The 16,444-nt window shown below is 39.8% G+C and overlaps 1 protein-coding gene across 2 annotated transcripts in view; it reads left to right on the top strand.

Moving 5' to 3' along the window:
* RAB30 (RAB30, member RAS oncogene family) overlaps nt 1–13,511 on the top strand; it is a 79,659-nt gene extending 66,148 nt beyond the window's left edge. For both annotated transcript variants that reach the window (XM_040964211.1, XM_040964212.1), the window contains exons 3-5: nt 2,337–2,420; nt 5,924–6,107; nt 11,396–13,511. In XM_040964211.1, the coding sequence (XP_040820145.1) occupies nt 2,337–2,420; nt 5,924–6,107; nt 11,396–11,646 (519 nt within the window). In that variant the 3' untranslated portion in view covers nt 11,647–13,511. The remainder of the gene's footprint in view (nt 1–2,336; nt 2,421–5,923; nt 6,108–11,395) is intronic.
* The last annotated feature ends 2,933 nt before the right edge of the window (nt 13,512–16,444 follow it).

Raw genomic sequence — 16,444 nt, 5'->3', positions numbered from 1 at the left:
AACAGAAGAGAACCTGTGCTTTTTACTAAGCCTTAGCCTGATGAAATCAAAAGTAATAATCTCATAGGAATCTGAGGGCGTAGTCGGCCACCGTGGAGATAGGGTGGAAACTCCAGCTGGTTTTACCTTCACCTGACATTAGTTATCTTTTCTGCTTTTGACCAAGGGACATGACTGCAGACCTGTAGCCATAAAGCCATTTCCTTTATTAACATTCCCTTGACCATATTTTGTTATGGAAAGATCACTTAGAGATTATTCAGCCCACAATCTCATTGTACAGATGCGAACTTATGTGTAGAAGGCTGACTGACACAATAGGGATCTCCCTTGAGGTTAGTGGCAAGGCCAGGAATAAACCCAATTTTTCTGGTTCTCAGCCAATTAATTTCCATCACATACAGATTGTAATTTCTGAGATCATTTTTTTTCTTTTTAAAGATTTGTTTTATTCTTATTTAAAAGGCAGAGTTAGAGAGAGAAAGGGAGACAGAGAGAAAGAAAGAGAGAGAGATCCTCCATTCACTGGATCATTTTTCAGATGGCTGCAGTGGTCAGAGCTGAGCCAGCCTAAAGTCAGAAGTCAGGAGCTTCCTCTAAGTCTTCTGCATGGATGCAGGGGTCCAAGGACTTGAGCCATCCTCTGCTGCTTTCCCAGGCCATAAACATAGAGCTGAATCAGAAGTAGAATAGCTGGGATTTGAACCAGTGCCCAAACCAACTATACCACGGCCCAGTTCACCTCACCTCCTTTTAGGCTTATTTATTTGTTTATTTATTTATTGTAAAAGTCAGAATTACAGGAAGTGGGGAGAGCAGGAGATAGAACCATCTGCTGGTTCATTTCCCAGATGGCCACATGGACAATACTGGGCCAACCCACAGCCAGGTGCTACTTTCGTGTGTCACATATGGGTGGCAGGGAGCCAAAGCATTTGGGGCATCATCTGCTGATTTTTCAAGCTGTTAGCAGGGGTAGATTGGAAGTGGAGCAGCTAGGACATGAGCCAGGCAACAGTGTTCCAGGCCTTGGTTTTACTGAGTATGTTACAGCACTGGCCCCAAGTCCATTCTTTTTAAAAGCACAACTCTTATGAAAAGTGAAAATGTTTCCAGTTTAGAAAAATAATTTTTACTGATAAGCACTCTTATTTATTATTATTTTTTGTTTGTTTTTCTTTGCTGTATATTTTTTACAGTTCTACTCTCCCAAAAGTTTATATTTCATAGACAGGATTCAGTTTGTTTTGTGGTTTAGTAGACAGTTAAGCACAAATCAGATTCATCTGTTTGGCAGCATGAAGGGTTAAGGAACAAAGGGGAGGGGAAACATTGGGTAGGGTTTGTTTATTTATTTATTTATTTATTGGCATCTGCTAGGCAGCAAAACAGCTGAAGCTATGAACTTGAAGCTTGGTGGCCTTGTATCCTAGCCAAGCAGTAATAGAAGAAAGTTGAATCAATATTTTTAAGTAAAGTTATGCCTGTTTCATATTTACATCTTTTGCATTTGTGCAGTGCAAAATATTCTTTTGATTTGAGATGCTCAGCTTTTCAAGAGCAAACTTTAATTAAAAAAAAAAAAATCCCTTGTTAGAGGATAGGTTTCATTAAACATGCCCCCATCTCAGTTCCTGGAGCTCATTTTATAAAATCCCATTTTATTTTAATTTCTGGAAATTCTGGGATATCATTGAGGAAGAAGAGGTCTTGCCTGATAGACTTCCTTGCTCAACTATTTCTTTCAGTTTGCAGGAAATGTTATGTAACACTCGATTGCATTACGTGTACTTTTGCTAAGAATCCCAACTATCTGGATAACTTTCCCATTTGAAGTAAAGACTTTTAAATTTTTTTAAGTGCTCTCTCAACCTCAAACTCCCTGAATCTGGACCCAAAGAGGAGGAGTGGTTTGTCTGAAATCACACGGAGATACGGTCTTCTTCCTTCTGGCTTAGCGCTATTTCTATTACTTTGCTTTCCTGATGCTTGTATTTTCTTGGATTTTCTCTCCAGTGCCACTGGCCCTGATCCCATGTAATTATATTTGTATGGTATGTTGCATGAGGAAAGCAGTAAACACCCTCCAGGCAGAGTAAAATTCACAAGCTTCATCCTCTTGTGTGCATTTCTTGTGCTGAATTCTTGTTTGGTTTTTTTTTTGTAGTGGTTGTCCATGATCAGGGCTGATAAACAACCCTTAAATGCTCTTCTAGAGCTTCTGCCCAATGTTTCCTCCACCCTAGTCATCTTGGTTTTATCTTAGATCCAGGCAGGAAAGATTGTACTTAATGGAAATTTTGCCTCACTTTTATTTTTCATTATTTCTCCTGCAGGGTCTTTTCCCCCCAGGTCAAGGAGCGACAATTGGTGTTGATTTTATGATTAAGACAGTGGAGATAAATGGTGAAAAAGTAAAGGTAAGATGCTAAATATTCAATAAAGTTTGTATGTGCCAAGAGTTTAGGGTAGGTAATGTTTTCAGCGCTTATTCAATCTCCTAATTGAAGCCCTTGTTGAAAACAGTATCCTCAGCCTGGGCAACTGATTTCCACAGTTCTAGTCCTTTCATGGAGCAGGAAAGGATTTTGCATCATGGTTTACAGATTGGAAGCAGGATTGGGAAAGAAAGACAAAAGGAAGTTTTCCCTGTCTCCTGCAATGTCAGAGATAATGCAAAAGGAAATTAGACATTTCTGTGTGAATCTCCTGCTTTGGTCCCATAAATAGTGCTAACTATCCCTTCTCAGTAGCAGCCCATGAAAGGCCTTCCCAACTCCTGTGTGACATCATGGCCCTGCTAGTCAAGTGGATGCATATTAAACTTAACCTGTCTGCTCCAACAAGGAAGAGACACCCAGTGAGGGGTCCAGGGAAGGAGCCATGATCCTTACACTTTTCCCATTTTCTGACTTCAGGGTGACTTGGTACCTAGAGGAAGTATGGTTTGTGCAGTAATAGAAAAGTGGGATAGTGTTAGAGTGCCTGTTATGTGTCAGTGCTGCTGCAGAGTGCTTTTGTATGTGCTATCACAGCTTAATTCTTGCTATAAATCTTGCTATGTTATATTGGCTCCAGAGATACTAGACAATTTTCTTATTTGTAACTCTACTGTTAGGGAGGGAGGCTAGCAGGATTTGAACCAGTTTTGCCAGCCAGTATACCCCACTGTCTGCCTGGAGTCTCCCTACCACAGAATGAAGACACAAGGGGCCCACTGAGGTGGAACAACTGATAGAAAGAAATCAGAAGCAAGACTAACTTATGTGGAAGGAGGGTAAGGATTCTCGTCAACCTGCCATTCAGAGATATTGAAATTTCTTTTTTTTTTTTTAAATTTTTTTTTAAGATTTATTTTTATTATTTTTTTATTGGAAAGGCGGATATACAGAGAGGAGAGACAGAGAGGAAGATCTTCCATCCGATGATTCACTCTCCAAGTGAGCACAACGGCCGATACTATGCCAGCCCGAAGCCAGGAGCCTCTTCTGGGTCTCCCACGCGGGTGCAGGTTCCCAAAGCTTTGGGCTGTCCTCGACTGCTTTCCCAGGCCACAGGCAGGGAGCTGGAAGGGAAGCGGGGCTGCTGGGATTAGAACCAGCGCCCATATGGGATCCCGGGCGTGCAAGGCGAGGACTTAACCACTTGCGCCACCGCGCTGGGCCCCGGATATTGAAATTTCATTGTCACATCTCTCTTGACTGAATCTCATAGAAAGTGATCAACCAGCCATGTCTAGAATGAGCCAATGGGTGGGGAACAAAAGCTCTCCTTGTTTTTCAGCCTGACTCCTCAAAATGGCTCTTCATGGCAGGGGTCTCTCCACCCAATACATTAGTGAATGGTAAACTAGCAATGCTGGATGGATGGTAAGACCAGGGTATAAAATCTGTGTAAATGATAATCGTAAATCAGAAAAATAGAGTGCTTGGGGTGGGGAGAAGGAGCTAGGGTGTTGGTACAGGAAGGAGACTGGAGTGCTCTTGGGAGGCACTGACAGCAAGAGCCTTTTACAGCTTCCTTTTGTTCCAGCAAAGGTTGCCGACCCAAGGAGGTAGGTCAAGATAACTACCATGTCATGTGTTTACTTCCAGATGTTTGGGTTTCTCTTTGTGTGTGTGTGCTAAGACTAAAAGTTAATAAGAAAATAGTCTACATTGTTAATGAATATGCTTAGTTTTCTTTCCTGAACCTCCTTTATTCTACTTTCTGTAAACAATATATTCACTATGAAGCTTATTACAGTCTCCAAAAATTCATCTTTTTGTGATATCTGACTCCAACAAAGACACAGGGTTTGTGTCTCACTCATCTTTGTATTCATAGCCCAATCCCTGTGCCCCAAACCTCTTCAGGCTTAAGAACTTCATAAAAAGTGAGAGTTGGCTCAGTTCAAATCAGTTTGCCTGTGAATCTTTCCAGCCCAACGTGCAGAATCAAGATAGAGTATGGTCTTGTTCCAACGCCTTGGCATGAGGGTTCATTGACATGTGCACATGTGAGGAGAAACCTCTGTAGTCCTGGGGAAGAGGAGGGCAGGGTTTGCAGACATTGCTTATTAAACGCTTTTCATATTTAAGGTTTACTGATTGCTTCTTCTGTTGATATCTTTTGGCTCAGAGCCCATAAATGAGTAGAAAAGAGAATCTACTAGTAATGTGTGTAACATGTTGAGGGACAGAGTTAGGACCAGAATCCTTGGGTCTGTCTCCTAACTTCTCAACACCTCCTTAGATTCCCCTATATGTGTCATTTTTGTACAGTGTTTCCCAAGATCAAAGGCACGAACCCAAGGTATTAGAAAGATCCTGTAGCTATTAAGGCTAAGTAAGTGTCAGATCAGTAAAGGTAAAGCTAAAGGGGAGTTCCTTCTCTTCAATTGCTTTGCATTAAAAAGGTGACTCTGTATAGAAAATATAACACGGGGATTCCACTTGGATACTTAAAATGATTAGTTGTTTGTATTTTCACACTTTAAAAATGGGAAAGAATTTAATTTTCTTTTCCATTAGATTTTTAGTCTTGAGTAATACACAGAATGCTATTATAATATATAATTATATCATGCTATTATATTATATGCATTTGAACCTTAGCAGAGGGATTATAATATAAAGAGAAGGTTATCTGCTTTTCTAATTATGACTATGTTGCATTGACAAGGGATCATGAAAGGTTATAGGAGAGTATTGTTTCTAGTTCTAATAGCATTTTTCTCTATGAAGTCCTCTTTAGTACCCACTGAATTTTTTCTTCATATTTATTTATTTTAATTGAAGAGGAAGATTTACAGAAAGACAGAAAGATCTTCCATTTGCTGGTTCACTCTCCAAATAGCTGCAATGACCAGAGCTGAGCCAATCAGAGGCCAAGAATCAGGAACTTCTTATCTCCTCCCTCTCTGGCTGCTAACTGAAAGTCCAGTAGTCAAAGATGACAGCTTACTCTGCACTGTGATTTCTATCATACAACATTGTGGTTAGAAACCATGGACTCTGAAACCACAATGCCATGTTGATATGGCTCAGCATGATTCCTGGCCATGCAGTTCTCTTGAGCCCATCAAGTTCATCTTTCTGCATCTCAATTTCCTAATATGAGAAACAGACATTATAATACATAGTTTCCATCTCATAAGATTAGAACATGTAGGTGCTTAGAGTAGAGCTTGGCATATAATAAATGCTCAATTAATTTTTTTTTTAAAGAATAAAGAAGGAAACTTCATTAACAAAGAAAATTCCTATTTTCTCCCTAACTAGAAATATCTAATAATAACAAAGCATAAATATTATGTCTTCAAAGGCAGAAAATAGTCCTAAAATTATTTGAGTGCAGATGTCCCCATTTCCAAACCAAAGCAAGCAAGGCAGTTCTTTCCTTTCTCCTTCTCCAGCCTCATCCTTCTCTTCTGCCTTTGCAGCTACAGATCTGGGACACGGCAGGGCAAGAGAGATTTCGGTCCATTACCCAGAGTTATTACCGAAGTGCCAATGCCTTGATCCTTACCTATGACATTACCTGTGAAGAATCCTTCCGTTGCCTTCCTGAGTGGCTCCGGGAAATAGAACAATATGCCAGCAACAAGGTCATCACCGTGTTAGTAGGTAAGTAAGGTCTGAAAAGAAGGAAAATTGTTTTAAGGGCATCAGAGAATTTGTCATCATGTAAAGTATGTGTCTTGGTATCTTTCAGGAAGATGGTCTACAGTTACAGAAGTCTTACAGCTGCCATTCAGTTTTTTTCTACAATTAAAAGAAAATATGAAATTTGTCCTATGATAACTGTCAAAGAAAATCAAGTAGAAAATATTGCTGAATGATTTGTTTTTTAAAGATTTATTTATTTTTATTACAAAGTCAGATATACAGTAGAGAGGAGGAGAGACAGAGAGGAAGATCTTCTGTCCGATGATTCACTCCCCAAGAGAGCTCAATGGCCAATGCTATGCTAATCCAAAGCCAGGATCCAGGAACTTCTTCCGGTATCCCACGCGAGTGTAGGGTCCCAAGGCTTTGGGCCGTCCTTGATTGCTTTCCCAGGCCACAAGCAGGGAGCTGGATGGGAAGCAGAGCTGCCGGCATATGGGATCCCGGCATGTTCAAGGTGAGGACTTTAGCTGCTAGGCCACGCCGCCGGGCCCTGAATGATCTTTTTTAAAAAATTATTTATTTTATTTGACAGGCAGGGTTACAGAAAGAGAGAGGGAGAGACAAAGAGAGATGTCTTGCATCCACTGGTTACTCCCCAAATGGCCACAACAGCTGAGGCTGGGCCAGGCTGAAGCCAGGAGCTTGGAACTGCTCCTAGGTCTCTGTGTAGGCTCAGGGTCTCAAGCACTTGGGCTGTCTGCTGCTTTTCCATGCACAGTAGCAGGGAGCTGGATAGGTGAAGCAGCCACAATGTGTCCCAGCAACCAGGTGGGCTGCCAGCAGTACGGGTGGTAGCTTTACTTGTTTTTCCACAGTGTTGACATTTCTGATTGATTTTTCTATCAGTATTGCCCAAAGGGAAGAATTGGATGATTGTGAAAATTATGTGGGCTGCTATTTATTTAAAAAAAAAATTCTTGGGCCCGGCACAATAGGCTAACAGCTAGAGTCCTTGCTTTGAATGCGCCGGGATCCCATATGGGTACCAATTCTAATCCCAGCAGCCCCACTTCTCATGCTGCTCCATGTTTGTGGCCTGGGAAAGCAATCGAGGACAGCCCAAAGCCTTGGGACCCTGCACCCACATGGGAGACCCAGAAAGAGGCTCCTGGCTTCAGATTGGCTCAACTCTGGTTGTTGTAGTCACTTGGGGAGTGAATCATCTGACGGAAGAGCTTCCTCTCTGTCTCTCTTCTTCTCTGTATATCTGATTTGCCAATAAAAATAAAATAAATCTTTAAAAAATAAATAAAAACAAATAAAAAATCTAAAAGTTGATAGAAACTACTGATCTAAAGGTAAATGTACCTTTTATGTGGATAAGAAATTTATTATTAAAATGATTGTATATTGCTTAAAAATTAGACCTCAGTTAATTTTTTCCCTTCTAATATTTATTCTTTCTGACTCAGAAAGAATATAATGCTACAATTTGTTTCATTTTCTAGGAGGCTAAAACCTGTTTTTCACATTGGGGAAAACCAGAAAACTTTTGCTATTCTGACATGATAAATACCCCTATTATAATTGGAATTATAGGGGTGGGTTCTATGGCACTATGAAGCCATCACTTGGGGCACCTGCATGCCATACCTACATGCAGATTTACATTTCAGCCACTCTGATTCTGATCTGATTTCCTTTGAATGCACCTGGAAGTCAGCAGATGATAACCACATTCTTGGGGTCCTGCCACCCACGTGGGAAATCTGAATGGAATTTTAGGATCCTGGCTTCTACTTGGTCCTGCCCTGGCTGCTGCAGCATTTGGGGGAGTGAACCACTGTCTAGCCCTTCCTGCCACTCTACATTTCAAATAAAGAAATCCCCAAAGGAAAAGTGGTGAGAAGGGGAAAAATAGAATTGTAGTGAAAAGGGCTGGATCATTAAAAATTCCTCTAGTTGTGACAGAAAAATGTTGCTAACCATGCTGTTAAAATATTCCTTAGAAGGAAACTCACTGTAGTGTCTAGAAAGAGCTGAATTTTGGGTATTTGGGCAGAGAATCTCAGAAGCATTGTGGAGTTAGAAATAATGGTTAACAGTAAGCTAAGCAAACAGTTTGTAGTAAGCCTTTATGTTTCATGATCCCTGGTAAGGAAACTTAGGCTCAGAGAGGTGAAGATTTTTTTTTCCCTAAGGTCACAAAACACATATGATGGACTCCAGGCTCTGCTGTTGCTATAATATTCCACTTTGTATTTTCCTTCAAGATATTGGGTTATAAACAAATATTTGATACCCAGTCCTGAAAATGTGCTTGCATGGTGGCTAATACTGTAAGGAATTTGAAAGCCCTCTGCCCTGCACTGCCCATGATATTTTTTTCTATTCTGCTGAGGGACTGCAGACTTTGAGTCAAAGTATTATTATTTGGGATTTTTTCTAAAGAAGTTACATGAAGATTTGAGGGAAGATAATTTTTGACACGGTCCCCTATATTTCTAGCAGCTTGGTAGGTAAATCTGGATGCCTGATGAGATTCAAGTGTTTTTACATTTAAGAAAAATACTCACATGTGCTATTCTGATATACACTTCTTTTAGGAAAGGCAAGACAAATGGTTAATATTTTTTCTTTTATTCATGCTTCCAGAGGTAACCATTGGCATTTGCTTATAATTTTAACCTCATAATGAAATTAAAGATTTAAAAATAGTTGATACATTTCAACTCCTTGCAGTTATTATTACTGGTCTTTTAATTGTTTCAGCACTGATAGTGGGAGCTTTTTCAAAGGGCTCCTGAATGCTTTTGACCCCAGATATCTGATCATTTTCTTATTTCCTGATATGCCAAGAGTTTCAGGTATCCCTTGCTTATTTCCTTCCTCAGACCTGGATTTAGCCACTTCTTTAAGAAGTAATGTTTGTTTTTAATGGGAAGAACTTAGGTTCTAGAACCTTCCTTATTAGTGGGTTGGTCAATGACTTTTTACTTATTTGAAAAGCAAAGTGAGAGAAAGAAAGAGAGGGCACTCTCATTTCCTGATTCACTCCCCAGATGTGTACAATAGCCAGGAACAGGACAGGCCAAATGAAGTTAGAACCTGAGACCTCAACCCAGGTCTCTCACATGGGTGGCAGAGACAACAAGTACTTGAGCCATCACCTGCTAAGCATTCACAGGAAGCTGGAACTAGGATCAGAACTGAGATTTGGACCCAGGCATTCACGGTGCCAGAAACACACCTGGTCTTTGATTTTAGACTGTTCAATGGACAGAGCTTTTGTGTGTGAGTAGATGTGTATGTGTGAGTGTTTGGCGGGGGTGGGGGTGTGGGGAGGCTTTGTGTCACCTAGTAGAATTGTCTCACCAGGCATGACTAAATGTTCTCGCTCCCACGATAGGACAGGAAACGTGGCTTAACGGCAGATCTGCATCAGGCATCCATTTTCAATGGAATGTTCCCAGTTTAACTCTTAGAGTCTATATAGCTTTCCAGGATTCTAATTCGAGTGTGAAGAAACAAGACTCATTTCAGGATAAGCTGTAGCCCCAAGGCCACAACACCCCTTTGAAGCCAAGAATCTATTATAACTACTCCACAGGCATGACATTAAGTATCTCTTCAAGTGAAGAGTCATTCTACTCAGGAAAGCCTCAAGTTGCAGTTTTCCATTAAGCATTTATAATTCATATGTAGAATACCCAATCAAGTGTCTCTTAAGCAGTGTTGGTAGGTAATACACATGACATATTGTTTCTGTCAAGTTTTCGAAAGAATAGAGGTAGAAAACTTTTTAGTGATAAAATTATTTTAGCATAAATTGTTCATACTGATTCTTCAGTTGTAATTCAGGACTTCAGAAATTTCATTTAACCTCATTAATCTTATATCTGTGTTTGCTTTTTCCCATGTTAAAAATCCCAGTTCCCAGTGACATCAGCATAACTGCTTGTTAACTTTAACCCATGATACACAGATATCAATCTTGTGATAATAATGTAAACATTCGCCATTGACAGGATGATTACAGAAATAGCTCAAGATAATTTCTTCCAATTCTTTTGGTCTTAGGGGCACATATAGGATGTGTAATAAAGTTACTATGTCTGAAATAATCTGAAATAGTTCCTCTATGTGCAGTTATACAAAATATAACAATTTGTTTAAGTTGATTTTTTAGGAATTTGCTTTTTAAATTTAACTTTATAAATATATATTTTATTGATTATATACTTATATAAAACATTTGTTACTTTCCGAAGTCAAATCTACAAAACAGTGTATTCATAGGTAATCATTATCTTTGAAATTAATATATGAATTACCCCGTTAAAAAGTTGACAATATTGTTATATTAATATCTTCCATTTTTTAGACAATTACATGTTACATATAATTTTTCTGCTTTGCCTTTTATGCTTAAGAAAATATCCTGGTGTTCTCATTCAATGATGGTATAATGAATTATTCCTCACTGCTTTTTTTTTCCCCTTTAAAGGTTTATTTATTTGAAAGGCAGAGTTACGGGGGTGGGGAGAGGGAGAAACATAAATTTCCACCTGCTGGTTCACTCTGCAAGTGGTCAGGCTGGGCTGAAGCCAGGAACCAGCAACTTCATCTGAGTCTCCCAGGTCAGTGGCAAGTTGGGTCATTTTCCACTGCCCTCCCAGGTGCATTAGCAGGGCACTGGATCAGGAGTGGAATAGTCAGGATTTGAATTGGTGCTTAAACTGCTGCACTACAACTCAACTGCTGCCCAGCCCCCTACAGTGGCAAATACTCTGTTGTGTGGCTGTTCCATAGTTTACTCATCCAGTACCTTAATGATGGACATTTGAGTTATGTCTGATTCTTTGCCATTACAAATGTTGATGATGTTACATTTTTAAAATGTTATTCGTTGGAGAGAGAGTGAGTTAAAAGAGGCAGAGAGAATGAGTTCTTAGAATGGCTAGAGACAAAGTCAAAAGCTGGAAGCTTATTCCATGTCGTACATGTGACTAGAAGGAACCCAAATTTTTGAGTCATCCCTGCTGCCTCCCAGGGTATGCGTTAGCAGGAAGCTGAATCAGGAACTCGAGTGCTAAATTGATTCCAGGTACTCTGATGCAGAATATCTTCCTGCCATCTTAACCACAAAGCCAAATGCCTACCTTGGTACTGGTAGTGGAAGCATTCCAGTCAATAATCCCAGTCACATTTGCTCATCTGTCTGCTTTGACTTTGGATCTGGAATTTATTGTGTTGCTTCTGAACCTGAAAATAGTCAAATGATAACTCTTTCTGGGTTGCAGGCAACAAGATTGACCTGGCTGAGAGGAGAGAGGTCTCACAGCAGAGAGCCGAGGAGTTCTCGGAAGCTCAGGACATGTATTACCTGGAGACCTCCGCCAAGGAGTCTGACAATGTGGAGAAACTCTTCCTTGACTTAGCTTGTCGACTCATCAGTGAAGCCAGACAGAACACACTTGTAAACAATGTATCCTCACCCTTACCTGGAGAAGGAAAAAGCATCAACTATTTGACTTGTTGTAATTTCAACTAAAGGCTGAAGCAGAAGGAAGCAAAAGGAAACAGCAGCTGCACTGATGGGCCACGAGTAGCTGGGGTGATCTGGCGCTGACTGTGGCTCCCGCTCCTCGGACCTTCTGACTCCTGTGGGCTGCCGAGCTTACAAAGCATGGCAGGCCAAGGGCCCTGTCCACAGCTCAGCATTAGCAGAACATATAACGGTTAGACTCTTTCGCAGTCTGGAGTTGGAGCAAGGAGAAAATTGCACTAGGAGCTCCATGATCTGCAGAGCATGCTGCTTTTGATTGTTTAGAGAGCAAGTAAAAGCGCATTCCTAAATGCAGTCCTGGGGAACCGACTGTAGGGACCCCTCCTGCATGTCTGTGGGTGCATGTGGGGGCTGTTCTTTAGGGATTCAGTGGTAAGACGCTGGCGGCCTTGGGTTATCTACCAGAGAAAACAGACCGAGAAAAGCCAAGTACTGTCTCTCTGGCGCATATTGATGGCCCCATGGAGATCTTGAAAAGTGTTATTTCTTTTGCCCACAGGCACCTTCAAGAACTTTGAGATGTAAAAATGAAATGAAACCTTTACCCATGACCAACAGTAACAATCTTTGTTTTAATAATATATACAAGTCCCATGACTCATTTTTGGTGCTAATGATTTCACAGACCAAACATTTTAGTCCATCAACGTCCTTTAATGTATTAAGAAATAAAAAAAAAAAAAATGGGAGAAGTCCATGAATCTGTACTCTTTCTCAAAGTCTCATTCCTACCATTCCTAGGGTAAATTTATTGAGAAAGAGAATACTTTTTCTTTCATGTTCCCTCTGAATTTCTACCATTTCATCTTCTATTTCCTTTTCTTTCATATGCTTTGCATCAATGAAAAAGTTTGAAAAATGGAAAAAAATTACAAATGTTCTCTGACCTTATGGTATCAGACAACAGGCCAGATATGACCAAAATACTGTGGAATAAGGGACTGAAGTGCAGAGTTCCAGCAGACAGAGCGTTTTCCTTGAGGGTAGGTCCTGGCACTGTCCAACCGGGATGAACCAAGGCCTAGGATTCTGTAGATGTTCTAAGTATAATAAGTGAGAATATCAATAGAGCAAAAGCCTCACAAACATTTTTGTATTGTCAATGATAACCTTAGATTGTGTGTGTGGAATCAAGTTTTGCTGTCATTTTTTAAATCTACTTCTATTAATGTTTCACCCAGCGCTGTGAGCGTACATTCTTTCCTATTTCTCTTTTCTTCTCTAGTTCCTGGTCTCCTTTCTCCTTTCTTCCTCCCTCCCTGCTCTCCTTCCTCACATGCTTGTCTTACTGCAAATCTCTGATTCATGTAGAGGTATAGATGCTTTACTCAGCCTGTTTTAAAATGGGACTTACAATGGAGAAGGTGCTGCTGACCAGGTATTCCTGTTACTTGAGTGCCATACTTTGATGCCTTCCAATTTGTTCACTGATATAAATGCAAATTAGGAGGAGAATTAAGCCTGTGTGCTGTTGATGCTGTCAGATATTTTTCTGTAGCTTGTTTAGCATAACTGAGAGATGCGTGATGGAATTAGGATATGACAATTCCACTATTGCTATGGATGGTAACAGTCTCAGTTCTGATACATTGGTGCTTGAAAGCTGTTTGATTGTAAAGCAATGGGCATGGAGAGATATGCTGTTGATAAGGCATTTCTAGCAATTCTCTAGCAAGTTCCAGGGTGACTAATCCTAGGCACACAGCACATGAGATGATCCATGTTTTTTAAAGGACTGATATGTTTTGGTTGGCTTCACTTTCCATGGGAAGCAGAAAGGGATTCCTGGAATATTGAATTGATTTCTTTCTTTTTTTTTTTTAAGATTTATTAATTTTTATTTGATAGGCAGATTTTAGAGAGAGAGAAGGACAGAGAGGTCCTCCATCCACTTGTTCATTTCCCAAATGATTGTGATGTTCCAGACTTGAGCCGATCTGAAGCCAGGGACCAGGAGTTACTTCCTGTGTCTCCCATATGGGTGCAAGGGCCCAAGGACTTGGTTTCCCAGGCTATAAGCAGGGAGCTGGATCAGATATGGGATATCAGCCTCACAGGCAGAGGTGTGCCATTGTGCTGGTCCCTAAATTGTCTTTTTTTAGGATCTGTCTCTAAAGGAAATAAAATAAAACAAAACAAAAAAATGCATTGTACCTGTTCCTTTCCCTCTCCGTCTTCTTTATTTCTTTTTTTTTAAAAGATTTATTTTTATTATTTTTATTGGAAAGGCGGATATACAGAGAGGAGAGACAGAGAGGAAGATCTTCCATCCCATGATTCACTCCCCAAGTGAGCGCAACGGGCCGATGCTATGCCGATCCGAAGCCAGGAACTCTTCAGGGTCTCCCACGCGGGTGCAGGGTCCCAAAGCTTTGGGCCATCCTCAACTGCTTTCCCGGGCCATAGGCAGGGAGCTGGAAGGGAAGCAGGGCTGCCGGGGATAGAACCGGTGCCCATATGGGATCCCGGGCATGCAAGGTGAGGACCTTAACCACTTGCGCCACCGTGCCGGGCCCCCATCTTCTTTATTTCTTGAGCAACTAATGGTATTAAGAAAATAAGTTACTCAAAATAGGCAAACTTCCTTTTAAAATGTGGGGAAATGTCCCTAACTTTATTAGTTTTCATTTATGACAAACCTAAGTTTCCAGCATATGATGACTCAACTTTTCGTTTTTTCAAAGATTTATTTATTCTTATTGGAAAGTCAAATTTACAGTGAGGAGGAGAGACAGAGAGGATGATCTTCAACCTCCTGCTTCACTCTGCAAGTGGCCACAATGGCCAGATATGAGCCAGTCTGCAGCCAGGTGTCAGGAGCTTCTTACATGTCTCCTACGTGGGTGCAGGGTCCCAAAGTTTTGGGCCATCCTCTACTGCTTTCCTAGGCCACAACTTTGCCTTGCAGCAGCAGGTATGTTAAAATAAAGTTGCTTTAGTTGCAAAATACCAACTTCTAGGGCCATAATTGTAACATGAAGTTTATTCTCTGGGGTTTAGCTTTCCTCTGTCTATTAACAACCAGAGGAGGAGATTGGAGGGATCTGCCCTTGGCCCTTCCCTCCTAGCCTTTCTAAGCTTACTTTATCCACTCAGTTTTTTCCAGGAGGGATATAAGAGAATGTCAGAGTTAATCCTTCCTTCCTTCCTTGTTTCCTTCCTTCCTTCCTTCCTTCCTTCTCCTCCTTAGCTGTATGAATTCTAGACTAGGCCTTATGGACACTTGTCCACTGATTGTCTCACATTTCAGAATAATTCCTTGTCATATTGTAAATACAATGGATATTAATGAATGAATATGTTAGTGCTGAGAGGGCCTTTTTTGGCTATATACAAAGTCGGTCAAATAAAACTTGAAAGAAAACACTAAATGAAGTCATCTCAATGCAGGCTAGGAGCCAAAAATTTCTGGTTTTTTAGTACTTCTTATGTCTTGGTAATATTTACTAAGATGAACTCTATAGATTTAAAATGAATTGTGATTTATTGACAAAGAATTATGTTATTACAGCTTAGTTTGGCTTGGTGATACTAATAAGACTACCCTAGTCCATGACTTCTTCCATTATTGCTATTTTTCTCCTCTTAATAGTTCATAAGTATATGGCAGGATTGTTTTTCAGTTCCCAATGAAAATGCTTGATACTTATTGTTGTGGAACCAGTCCTGGGAAAATCTGCAAATTGCATAGTTTGTTGATATTAAATATATTTTATTATGGCTTTCTGTAAATGATATCCTCAATCTTGTGCTTTCTCCATTGCATATGCAAAGCTTTTTACTCCTTTATATGCCTTGATTGTATTTATTGAATAATATTAGCACTTAGATTTTTATTATACAGGGCTAATTATCTTTTCCATGGGTTACTTATACTATACCATTGGCTTTTCCTGGCCTTTCTTTGCTGCTATCCTGTAGTTATTTGATGTTAGCATCTCTCTGAGAAAAGTGGCAAGAAACAACCAAACATGACATTGAAGTTGATTGAATTGACAACATGTTATATAACGATTTAGAATCTGATTTTTTTTTAAAAAAGGTAGAAACCAATGACCAAAACTGGATATGGGTAGGGTTATAAATTCAAAAGAGGACTGGAGGTATTCAGAAAATTGTTTCTCTTCTGTTCTAAGACACAGTGATGACTCCCAGTTTTATGTAAGTGACTTGTTTTATTTACCCTTTAAGTTATCTCACAAATCTTCCAACCCAATCCCAAAATTCAGTTAATAATTCACTCTGAATAAACATCAGTTGTAAATGATTTTGAATTGGTCTTCTGATTCACATGAAATATCTTTTCGATAAGCCAGGACATAGGGAAGTGAAAACTTTTTTTTTTTCATAACCAGAAAAAGAAACTATCTCTTTTTTTCATTTGTTAAACCAATGGCCTTAAAGATAGACATTTTTCTGTTTCTTAGTCCTGGACAATTCTGTTTATGCCGCTGGAAGAGCTCTTCTAGAAATTTCTATTTATTTTGTCTAGCATTTTCCAATGATATTTCAACTGCAGCTGGTTGCTTAGTTTTTCCAACTATGGTCCTGATAAATGTGTTTTGATTTTACTATAAAAATGCAGACTTAGAGAATAAAAAGCAATGAGAATACGTTTGCATCTTATTCTTCTGACAAAAAGAATTCCACATGAGCAGTTTCGTAAAATGTTAATATTTGGAGAAGGAAAGAATGTGTCTTCTTTCTTATTTCAGATTTTATGACATGAGTTTATCTGTGTTTGGCAAGAATTCTGCCTTTCCTTTACATAAGAAATTATCAT

The sequence above is a fragment of the Ochotona curzoniae genome, unplaced genomic scaffold (genome assembly GCF_017591425.1).
Source record: "Ochotona curzoniae isolate NIBS_2020 unplaced genomic scaffold, NIBS_Ocur_1.0 scaffold_3223, whole genome shotgun sequence".
Classification (NCBI taxonomy): Eukaryota; Metazoa; Chordata; class Mammalia; order Lagomorpha; family Ochotonidae; genus Ochotona; species Ochotona curzoniae.
The sequence above is the reverse complement of the archived record's forward strand: the minus strand, read 5'-3'. Positions and strand labels throughout refer to the sequence as shown.